The sequence below is a fragment of the Arachis hypogaea genome, chromosome 3 (assembly GCF_003086295.3).
Source record: "Arachis hypogaea cultivar Tifrunner chromosome 3, arahy.Tifrunner.gnm2.J5K5, whole genome shotgun sequence".
In the NCBI taxonomy this organism is placed as follows: domain Eukaryota; kingdom Viridiplantae; phylum Streptophyta; class Magnoliopsida; order Fabales; family Fabaceae; genus Arachis; species Arachis hypogaea.
In genome coordinates, this window is record NC_092038.1 from 44,306,253 (window position 1) to 44,318,778 (window position 12,526).

General features: G+C 41.4%; 1 protein-coding gene across 1 annotated transcript; it reads right to left on the reverse strand.

Annotated features, from left to right (window-relative positions):
• Window positions 1–1,257: 1,257 nt before the first annotated feature.
• On the reverse strand, window positions 1,258–3,157 carry LOC140183481 (uncharacterized). The gene is made up of 5 exons (XM_072231925.1): window positions 2,994–3,157; window positions 2,858–2,915; window positions 2,540–2,762; window positions 1,499–1,644; window positions 1,258–1,293 (listed from the first exon to the last, which is right to left on the reverse strand). Exons 1-5 carry the CDS (start codon window positions 3,155–3,157, stop codon window positions 1,258–1,260), a joined length of 627 nt encoding a protein of 208 aa, XP_072088026.1.
• Between the last annotated feature and the right edge of the window lie 9,369 nt (window positions 3,158–12,526).

Genomic DNA, 12,526 nt, shown 5'->3' on the forward strand with positions numbered 1-12,526 from the left:
GACCAGAGGTTATAAAGTGGGGGAATGCATCCATTCATAGAGAGGCTTTTCATAATTTACTTTTCCATGATTTAGATTTAGTTTTGAGAGAGGTTCTCTCCTCTCTCTCTTAGGATTAGGATTAGGACTTTTCTTAGTTTTAGGAGTGACTCTCAATCCCAGGTTCTTTATTTTTATTTAATTTATGAACTCTTTCATGTTACATATAATTTTCTTAATTAATGTTATTTGAGGTATTTCCATTCATGATTGCTTTCTTTTATTTACATGATTACTGCTTCCCATCTGAAGACATTTTTTTTATTCAGTAAATTTACTCTTTTCTTTTGGCTTTGGTTGAGACCTTGGTAACTCTTGAGTTATCAAACTCATTGTTGATTGAAAAATTGGAATTAATTTGTCCACTTAACTTACCTTCATAGTTAGAGGTTAATAAGGTGGGGGAAGAATCCAATTCTCATCACAATTGATAAGGATAACTAGGATAGGACCTCCAGTTCTCCATACCTTGCCAAAAGATTTTATTATTATTATTTTATGTTACTTGCCATTCAACATACTGCTCCCTTAATTTCTAAAAACCCTACCACTACTTTCTCAAACCCCCAAATTTACAATCTCCATAACCAATAATAAGAACATACCTCCCTGCAATTCCTTGAGAAGACGACCCGAGGTTTAAATACTCGGTTATCAATTTTAAGGGGTTTGTTACTTGTGACAACCAAAACGTTTGTATGAAAGGACTTTTGAAGGTTTAGAAACTATACTTGCAACGAGGATTTATCCGCAATTTTCTAGACCACGCAAAAGTTCTCTCATCACGCGTGCACAGGTTCGTGTACGCATGCTGTATAAGACTTGGAAAATTTTTAAAGCAGCAGAATTTCAGATTTTTGTACCAAACTTCAAACACATATAACTTTCTTGTTTTAAAACATTTTCCGTCCGTTCTTCAAACATCTTAAAGCTCTCAGACCCAACTTTCACAAAAAATTAGTTTCATAAAAAATGGGGGTCCGAAGACCAAGTTATACCTCACCAAAGTTCGTTAAAAACAAGGTTTTAATCATCAAAATTCTCTAGTTTCCAAATTTCAAAGCCAAACCAAATCAAAACCTACACAATTTCATCACAAAATACTACCAGACACTATACTTTACCATTCCATTATACCTCAATCACTTCGATCCTATGTCACTCAATTTTCCCACCATAATCCAACAACATCAGTAATTTCAAATCAATATTTCAATATCAACAATTTGCACAATTCAATCCCTCATATACATCCTTCATCAATATACAATATCATCACATCACTACCATAATATCACAATCATTATATCACAATTATCATCATCACATCCAACCACATGCAACTCATACAACCTCATCATAATTTACATATTACGTACATAAGCCAATCAACTAGTTATTCAATTCAATCCTATCTTAAGGTCAACTAGAATAACTGTCACGAAACATTATATCTTACATAGAGGGAACTGAAACTATACTTTGACTGATTCCCAATATGTACACTTTTACCAAATTTGATTTCAACAAGCTTCAAATCACCAACACCACTTTCCAAGTCACCAAATATCAAGCTATACACACCAATATCACTAACATCAATACCTAGAATTTACCATATAACAAACCACAAGGGTTTTTGAAAAATTTTACCTTAATCATAGAAATTGGGAATGAAACACAATGATGCCTCACTATTGGTTGGCACCTAAACAACCAAATCCCAAAAATTCACTCAAAAACCAAATCTCAAATTCAAAATTCACCTAGGGCAGAAAAAAGTAGTATAAAACTCAAAAACTTACTAGCAAAAGTTAGTTATAACTGACGGGTTCGGCAAGCGCTTCGCGTAGCCACAAACGGGACGCGAATCGAAGTACCGTAGCTCAAGTTATAAGAGAAAGAAGTTGAAGATGACTAGTATTCTTCTTCCCTCTTCCCTCAACTCATGCAGTAAATGTGTGTGTTTATGAAGTTATGACGCTGAAATGGCCTCACTTAAGGATATATATATATATATATATATATATATATATATATATATATATATATATATATATATATATATATATATATATATATATATATATGTTGGGCTTGGGGCAAACTTTGGCCTGGTCCAACCCGTTAGCGTTTTGATCGGTTTGGCCCAACTTTGGGCCAAACTTTTAGAATTAGCGCCCGATTTTCAACTTTAATTATTTTCCTAAGTTTTTGTACAATTTTTATTACTCTCATGCAGTACCGGACAGATTTAAGCCGGTACAGCCGGCTAATTTACTGGTACGCATTTTTACACAATTTTTTGTAGAAAATTTCATTTTCCAACTCGAAAAATTCTACTGAATTCAAATCTCGCCTCTAAATTTTAAAATTAAGACTTCTAAATTTTTGACCCATTTTTTGGCAATTCATTTATTATTATTTTGCGTTATTTATTTCTGGTACTTACATTCTCCCCACCAAATTAGAAATTTTGTCCCCAAAATTTAGTGATTACCTGAGAATAACTCCAGATAATCCTTTCGCATTTCTAAATCTAACTCCCTAGTGTGCTCTTCCACTCCAGCTCTCTTCCAAGCCACCTTGACCAACAGAACTTCTTTTCTATGCAGCTTCTTCATACTAGTGTCATCAATTCTCACTTGTGTAACTTGAAACGTCAAGTTTTCCTTCAACTCAACCGACTCGGGCTCTAACACATGAGCCGTATCTGATGTGTACTTATGGAGTTGTGAGACATGGAATACATCATGCAGGTTAGACAAACGCGGCAGCAAAAAAACTTGATATACTACGACTCAACTCGTCTTAAGACCTCAAAAGGTCCAATGAACCTCGAATTCAACTTCTTAGTTCTAATTGCTCTTCCAATCCTGGTTGTTGGAGTAACCTTTAGAAATACGTGCTCACCCACTTCAAATTTTAACAATTTCCTTCTCTAATCTGCATACCTCTTCTGTCGGCTCTGTGCAGTTAAGATTCTGGCCATAATCTGTTTGATCTTCTTAGTGGTCTTTGCTACCAAATCCAGCCCTAACATACTTGCTTCACCGGCTTCATACCAACACAGTGGAGACTGACACTTCCGTCCATACAAAGCCTTATACGGAGCCATTCCAATGCTCGCATAAAAATTATTGTTGTACGCAAACTCCACCAATGGTATGTAACGATCCCAACTTCCCAGTTGATCTAACACACACGCCCTTAGCATATCTTCCAACGTCTGAATAGTCCTTTCTAACTATTCATCCATTTGCAAATGATACATTGTGCTGAGACATAGTTTCATACCGAAAGCTCTTTGGAAAGCTCCCCAAAACCTTGAATTGAATCAGGGATCACGGTCCAACACTGTGCTTAATAAAACCGCATCCAATCTCACCACCTCTTTAATATACAACCTCGCTAACTCCTCTAATGAGTAGTTCATCCGTATTGGCAAAAAGTGAGCGGACTTGGTCAATCAATCCACGATCACCCAAACCGCATCAAAACTGCTCTTGTCCTTGGTAATCCTGACGTGAAGTTCATCGCAATTCCTTTCCACTTCTACTGAGGAATCTCAAGTGGCTGAAGCATTTTTAATGGTCTCTGGTGCTCTATCCTCACCTTCTGACACGTCAGACACTTAGACACAAGTGTAGCTACATCATCCTTCATCCCAGGCCACCAAAACATCTTCTTCAAATCATAATACATCTCTGTACTTTCTAGATGAATAGAGAATCCACTGTTATACGTCTCCTTCAAGATATCTTGCCACAAATTTCCAACATTTGGCATGCAAATCCACCCCTTGTACCTCTATATTTCATCTCTGTCCCACAAAACTTCCCATCTCAATTGTCGGCAACACCTTCTGTAATTCTTGATCGTCTTGTTGAGGCCTTGAAGTCACTAGAGATCTGTAGTTGGTTCAAGCATACACTTCCATCAAATTCTTCGACACTCGGTCTCAAATCCTCAAACTTGCTCACCAACTCTTCTTCCTTAATCATTATCCAAGCGATAGTCAATGACTTCCTGCTCAAGGCATCTGCTACAATGTTAGCCTTCCCGAGGTGATAACTCAGTTCATAATCATAATCCTTTAGTAGCTCCATCCACCTTTTTTGACGCATATTGAGCTCTTTCAAATCAAAGATGTAATTGAGACTCTTGTGATCAGAAAAAACACTAAACCTCACTCCGTACAAGTAGTGCCTCCAAATTTTTACTGCGAACATGACTGCCATCAATTCCAAGTCATGAGTTGGGTAATTCACCTCATGTGGTCTTAACTGACGTGAAGCATAAGCTATTACATTCCGGTGTTGCATTAACACACAACCCAAACCCTTTAACGATGTGTCACAGTAAACCTCAAACAGTTCGTGTGGTTCAGGTAGAATTAAGACTGGTGCTGAAGTCAACTTTTCTTTTAAATTCTGGAAACTTTTCTCACATTTAGACGTCCACACAAACGGTGTCTCTTTCCTTGTTAACTTAGCCATCGGTAACGCGATTTGTGAAAATCCGTGAATGAATCTTCTGTAATATCTGGCTCACCCCAAGAAACTCCTAACCTCAGTCACTAACATCAGTCTCTCCCATTCCATTACCACCTTAACCTTTGAAGGATCCACCCCTATCCCTCCTTTACTTACAACGTGACCTAAGAATTTCACCTCCTCCTTTCACAACTCACACTTGGACAATTTCACATACAATTTTTGCTCTTTCAGGATTTGCAACACAATCCACATGTGCTCTTCATGCTCTTCCACCGTCTTTGAGTAAACCAAAATGTCATCTATGAATAACATAAAGCTTACAAAGCCAGTGAGAATCTCAGGGACACTTTTGAGAAGGAAGCTGAAGATCTCACCATGGATCCCAATGCTAATGTTGAGAATCCGTATGGTAATGAGCAGCCTAAAAAGATGCTTGGCTCATACACTGCTCCCACCCCTGATTTCTATGGGAATAGTATTGTGGCAACCCATGTAGGTGCAAACAACTTTGAGCTAAAGACACAGTTGATCACTCTGGTGTAACAAAACTGTCAGTTTTGTGGACTTCCACAGGAAGACCCAAATTTGTTCATCTCTAATTTCTTGCAGATCTGTGATACTATAAAGACTAATGGAGTGAATCCAGATGTCTATAAACTGATGCTCTTTCCATTTTTTGTAAGGGATAGAGCAAAGTAGTGACTTGATACTTAGCCCAAGGAGAGCTTGGACACCTAGGACAAGGTGGTCAACAAGTTCCTGAATAAGTTCTTCCTTCCTCAAAAGCTGACTACACTGAGGACAGATGTTCAGACTTTCAAGCAGAAAGATGGTGAGTCCCTCTATGAAGCCTGGGAGAGATACAAGCCAATGATCAAGAGGTGCCCTCCTGACATGTTCTCAGACTGGATTAGGCTGCAGATCTTCTATGATGGACTCTTAGAGATGGCTAGAATGTCTCTGGATAATTCTGTAGGTTACTCTCTGCATATGAAGAAGATCCCTGAAGAGGCTAATAAGTTGATTGAGATGGTTGTCAACAACCAATACCAATACACTTATGAGAGGAATCTTGTGAAGAAAGGAGTCATGGAGATGGATACCTTGGATGCTATTCTTGCTCAGAACAAGGCCATGTATCAACAGATTAGCATGATTACTCGGCACTTGAGTAGGATGCAAGTCTCAGCTGTTAATACTCAAGATGCATTTTATGACATGAGTAGTGGCCTGAACTAAAGGAAGACTTATGGTTATGCTCAATCCTCTCCTGAACAGGTTAACTATGTGGGAAATTCCTCTAGAAATTCAAATAATGATCTTTATTCTAACACATTTAATCAGGGATGGAGGAATCACCCAAATTTAGGGTGGAAGAAGCAACCCCAAAAGTTTCAGCCAAATTTCAACAGCAACTCTCAAGGCGGTTTTAATCAGAATAAGTTCAACAACCGTCAGTTCTAACCCTCTCAGTAGCAACAAGTGGCTTTCTAGCCTCAGAACACTCCTGACTTAACTTCTATAGTTGCAGAACTTTCCAAGAACACTCAGAGTTTCATGTAGGAGACCAGAGCTTCAATTCAGAACTTGAAAAAGTACAAGTGGGTCAGTTGAGCAAGCAAATACCTAAGAGATCTCCCAACACTCTTTTTGATGACACATTAGTAAATTCAAAAGAAGAATGCAAGGCCATCACAGTGGCTGGTGAATCTGTGCTAGAAGAGGTGCAAATCACTGAGGGATCAGAAGAAATAGAAGCTCTAGAAAAAGCTGAAGGTGCCATAGCACATGCCCTATCCAAGGCATCCGAGCATAAGCCGAAGTCGTCATGCCCTTAGAAGCTCCAAAAGGAGACCAAGGACGAGCAATTCTCGCAGTTCTTGGAAGTTTTCATAAAGTTGATGATCAATATTCTTTTACTGAGGTGTTGGATCATATGTCTCAATATATTGAGTTCATAAAAGGGTTTACTCTCTGAAAAGAAGACCCTAAAGCGAGATGAAACAGTGATCCTGACTGAGAAATGTAGTGCATTAATTCAGAGCAAGTTGCTAAGGAAGATGCCAGACCCAGGGATCTTTCATATTCCATGCACTATTGGGAACATCAATTTTGACAAAGTCCTGTGTGATCTTGGTGCAGGCATCGATATTATGCCCCTATTTGTAATGAAAAAACTCCAAATTCAAGAGGCACAACCAACAAGGATAGAACTACAAATGCCAGACAAGTCTTTGAAACAGGAACATGGAATAGTAGAGAATGTCTTGGTTAAGGTTGGAGAACTTTTTCTCCCTGTAGATTTTGTGATTCTAGACATGGGAGAGGATGAAAATGATTCTATAATACTAGGAAGACCATTTCTAGCCAGTAGGAGAGCTATAATTGATGTGGAAAAAGGGAATTAGTTTTAAGGATGTGTGAGGATTACTTGGTATTCAAGGTCTTTAAACCTTTACATCACTCTGGTGAAGGAGGCACTTGCATGAAGGGTGAACTCACTAACCCAACTCCTCAAGGACCCTGACTGATGCAAGGCAGAGTTCACTGCTCAAACCTCCTTTGGTGGGAATCAATAAAATTTCTACTAACATCAAACCTAAGTTTGGTATTGGGTGTTCGTCATGCACCAAAGAGGCATGTACCAAGAAGAAGGTACCAAGGGGATGGAGGAACAAGAAGATCCCTACTGAAGACTTCTCTCCAACAATGATTGTGGTATTCACTGCAAGCCCAATCTTGCCTCATACAGTGAACAGGATGTTGTCTCTTGAGCATATTGAGTTAATCCATGAGAGCACAGGAAAAAATTCACGGTGAGAGGTGAAGAGCTGAGCCCCTATGATCACCCCCACCCTAGTGGAGCTGACCATCAAGCTAGTGATGGTAAAGAAGCGCTTGTTAGGAGGCAGCCCAACCAGGAGTATCCTTTAGTTTTTCTTTCAGTTTGATTCTCATTTATCCTTTTTCATTTTAATTTATAGTTTTCTTTGGTTTAATTTTGTTTGTGGTCATGAAAATTGTTTAGAATAGGAACAGAGAGCTCAGGAAGAGAAACAGAACACCCTAGGGAACATTGAACTCAAATGCATTGGCGCTAAATGCCAGCTGGGTGTTTACCGCTGAAATTGGCAACAAAAGCTGGGCTTAAACGTTAGGGAGGGTGTTTAATGCCATGGGTGGGTAGGAGAAGCTGGCGTTAAACACTAGGTGAGTGTTTAACGCCCACAAGAGGCTCAATTTCCAAAGCCAACCTATGCCTTATTGGGCGTTGACTCGTCCCAAAAAAAAGGGTGCCAACTCTGGCGCTAATCGCCGAGGCTGGCATTTAGCACCGACAACACCAGTTTCGAATATTGAACAAGGCTCCATAACCGTTACTGTTCATACCCTGGGTTGAGTTGTCCGACCCGGGATGTTCTACAGACAAAGCGACTGACCTCTTCAGGTCAGGACAACCCGATCTCTTCTCAAAGCGCTCGACCAAGTCACAGGAAGGACCAAACAAAGGGCCCAAATAGAGGAACACGTCCCAAATCCAAGGGCGGCCCAAAGCTCGTAGAGATAAAGGCGATTTCCTTGAAAGATAAGAGGACCCCAGTCAAAGATAAGATAAAGATAAGATAAGATAATTAACTTATCTCATCCAAAGTGGTCACTCTACACCATTATAAATACACTGGAGCACCCAGGTATAACTCATACTCTGATTCTACTCAATACCTGCTTAATACCCTTGCTAACTTAAGCATCGAAGTCCATTGCAGGTACCCCTCACCCTCCGGGAATGAAGGAATCAGCATCACCACCAAGTCCAACAAGTCGGACACAAACCATTCCAACCAGTACAGAAGATCTCATCCGAGATCGACCTACAGTTTCAGGTAACCCTCGGAACATTGGCGCAGTTGCCGGGGATTCTGGAAGTCATCCCATTACCATGGCGGACGACCATGACAACGACCACACTTCAGATCTAGAAGAAAGAACGCCGCACAAAAATGCGGGCACTCCACCAAAGGATACTCCCCAAGTCAATAATAAAAACTCCCCAGATGAGGGAGCCTTGGAGGCATTCCAAAATTGGCTAAAACAACTTTAGGAAGACGCCTTGCGACAACGAGAGGCCAAAAAGGATCTGCAAAGAGAAATAAGGCGACGCCGGAAACTGGAAACAAAACTCCTGAAACTTGAAGCTGATGTCAAGACAAAAGCCAGCCGATCTAATCTCGAAGATAATGCACGAAAGGAGCAAGAGCCATTCACCAAAGAAATCATGAAGACAAAAATCCCAAAGGACTTTAAACTCCCAGATATGACCTTATACGACGGCACTACAGATCCCAGCCATCATCTCAGCAACTTCAGAAGCAGAATGTACCTCACCGATGCCTCATATGTAGTTCGTTGCAAAGCCTTTCCAACTACTTTAACAAAAACAGCAATTAGATGGTTCGACAATCTCTCTCCTAGGTCCATCTCATGTTTCGACGACTTGGCTAAAAAATTCCTGGCCAGATTCTCCATCCAAAAGGACAAAGCTAAACATGCTCCGAGCTTACTAGGAATCAGACAAGGGGAGCGGGAAACCCTGCGAAATTACAAGGAGAGATTCAATAAAATATGCATGGATATACAAAACCTTCCAACAGAAGCAGCCATCATGGGTCTCATTAATGGTCTGCGAGAAGGGCCTTTTAGTCAATCCATATCAAAGAGGTATCCCACATCTCTGAACGAGGTGCAGGAGCGAGCGGAAAAGTACATCAACATGGAGGAGAACTCCCGATTAGGAGAGACCTCAAAAGCAGGGTTCACCCCTCGGGATAAAGACAAAGATTCCAGAAAAAAGGAAGATTGACATGGAGAGAAAATCAAAAAGTACCACAATTACACCCCTCTTCGGGTGTCTCTTGTGGATGTCTACAGAGAAGTTTGCAACACAGAAAAAATACCACCAACTCGACCACTCAAAGGCAAAAAAGGAGGAGGAAACAAGGATGAATAATGTAAATACCATCGGATCCGCGGGCACTACACCAATGAGTGTTTTGACTTAAAAAACGTCATAGAAAAGCTTGTGCGAGAAGGGAGGTTAGATCGATACCTGACTACCCACGAAGATGAACAAAGGAAAAGAAGAAGAGCAGAAGATGTCGGACCAACTATGCAATCATCCCAGACACCAGAGAGACACGTCCACATGATACACGACGGATTTGCCAGGGGAGGAATCTCCAAGTCATCCCGCAAAAGACATCTCAAAGACATATATCACGTTGCAGAAAGGAAGGAAGCACCCGACATCCCCGCAATCACTTTTACCAAGGAAGACGCATCCGGCATCACAACAGGACATGACGATCCCATGGTCATCACTATTATACTGGCAAACGCAAATCTCCATCGCACACTGATAAACCAGGGGAGCTCTGCCGATATCTTATTCAAAACCGCCTTCAACAAACTCGGCTTGGAAGAAAAAGAACTCAGAGCATATCTGGACAGCCTGTTCGGGTTAGGAGATACCCCGGTTCAACCAATGGGATACATTCCGCTCCACACAACTTTTGGAAAGGGAAGTCAGTCAAGAACACTCAAAATAGATTACATCGTCGTTGACGTAAGCTCAGCCTACAATGCTCTAATAGGTCGGACAACGTTAAATCAACTCGGCGCAATAGTCTCGACTCCGCATCTATGCATGAAGTTTCCAACCGCAGAAGGAATAGCCACAGTAAAGGCAGACCAGAAAATGGCGCGCCGCTGTTACAACAAAAGTCTAAACCTCAGAGGCGGAGGTGAAGAATTCCACACAATCGAGCTTGGTGGAGTTCGGAGGCGGGAGGAGCTTCGCCCACAACCTGAAGGAGAAATAGAGCAAATCCAGATCGGGAACACCCCGACCAAATAACCAACGTCGGCACACTCCTAAAAGGGGACATAAAAGAATCGCTCATACAGTTCCTACGCAATAACGCCGAACTCTTTGCGTGGAAGGCTGCAGACATGCCAGGTATAGATCCCAAACTAATGTTCCATAAGCTAGCAGTCTACCCAGGATCTCGGCCGGTACAACAAAGGCGCAGAAAGCTAGGATCCGAACGCTCTCAAGCGGTGGAAGAACAGGTACGAGCTCTACTGGAGGCAGGCTTCATAAGAGAAGTCAAATACCCGTTATGGCTTGCTAATGTCATTTTGGTAAAAAAGTCAAATGGGAAGTGGAGAATGTGCACCGACTATACCGATCTCAACAAAGCTTGCCCGAAAGATCCTTATCCACTCCCAAACATTGACGCACTGGTAGATGCCTCCTCCGGATACAAATATCTCTCCTTTATGGACGCATACTCAGGATATAACCAAATCCCAATGTACCCACCTGACCAAGAAAAAACCTTTTTCTTAACCCCAAAGGCAAACTACTGCTACATTGTTATGCCTTTCGGTCTCAAAAATGCGGGAGCCACTTACCAAATATTAATGAATAAAGTTTTTTCGGATCACATCGGAAAGGTCATGGAGGTCTACGTAGACGACATGCTAGTGAAGACGCAAAACGAAGAGATGTTATTATCCGACCTGACACAAGTATTCAGCACCATAAGACAACACAGCATGCGACTCAATCCCACAAAATGTACCTTCGCAGTAGAAGCGGTAAATTCTTGGGTTTTATTATCACACAGAGAGGAATCGAGGCAAATCCGGACAAGTGCAGGGCCGTACTTGACATGAAAAGCCCGACTTGTATCAAAGAAGTACAACAACTCAATGGACGATTGGCAGCCTTGTCCAGGTTCCTGGCGGGATCCGCAATAAAATCTCTCCCCTTATACGCTACTCTAAGAAAGGGAAAAGAATTTGAATGGACAGTTGAATGCGAGCAAGCCTTCCAAGACTTCAAAAAATTTCTGGGACAGCAACCTATATTAAGTCGACCACGGGAAGGAGAAACACTCATCTTGTACCTCGCAGTGGGAAATCAGGCAATAGCCTCAGCACTAGTCCGAGAAGACAACAGCGGGCAACAACCCATATACTTTATCAGCAAAGCATTACAAGGAGTCGAGCTGAACTACCAGAAAATAGAAAAGTTCGCTTACGCTCTCATAATAACATCTCGACGACTTCGCCCATATTTCCAGTCTCACACTATTAAAATTCGGACCAACCAACCCATAAAAGGAATCCTACAAAAAAATAGACTTGGTGGGCAGAATCTTGCAATGGGCAGTCGAGTTGTCCGAGTTTGATCTTCAATACGAAGCTCGGACGGCCATCAAATCCCAATATCTGGCCGACTTCATTGCGGAATTTACGGACACATTGGAAATCCCCACAGAATGGCATCTATACATGGACGACTCCTCAAATAAAATGGGAAGTGGCGCAGGCGTAATAATTGAAAGCAACCAGGGGATCCAGATCGAACTCTCCCTCAAATTTGGGTTCCCTGCCTCAAACAATCAAGTGGAATATGAGGCACTTTTAGCTGGTTTGAAGCTGGCTAGGAAAGTTGGAGCTCAAAAACTTATCATCTTCAGCGACTCACAGGTAGTCATGTCACAAATAACAGGCAGCTACCAATCCAAAGATCCCACTATGAAAAAGTACCTGGACAAAACCAGGGAACAGCTCGGACAACTCGGAGAGTACGAGATTCGACACATACCCCGAGAACAGAATGCCCAGGCCGATGCACTCTCAAAGCTAGCCAGCACCAAACCAGGAGGCAACAATAGAAGCCTTATCCAAGAAATTCTACAGAAACCATCAATCTCAGAAGAAGAAAAAGTCCTAGCCATAACAGGTCGCGATCAGAGATGGATGACCCCCATGATCAATTACCTAACAACGGATGCCCTCCCTACAAATGAGAAAGAAGCAAAGAGGTTAAAACGGGAAGCACAATACTATACCATCTTTATACAAAAGAGGGATTTCAACATCATTGCTGAAATGTGTGCCGACTTCCAATACTAAAG

Coding starts and splice junctions, on each gene's coding strand:
- LOC140183481 (XM_072231925.1), bottom strand. CDS start 3,157: ATGGCTCCGTATAAGGCTTTGTATGGACGGAAGTGTCAGTCTCCACTG. Junction 2,916..2,993: donor GCACAGAGCCGACAGAAGAG/GTATGCAGATTA, acceptor TCCAACAACCAG/GATTGGAAGAGCAATTAGAA. Junction 2,763..2,857: donor GGTTCATTGGACCTTTTGAG/GTCTTAAGACGA, acceptor CAACTCCATAAG/TACACATCAGATACGGCTCA.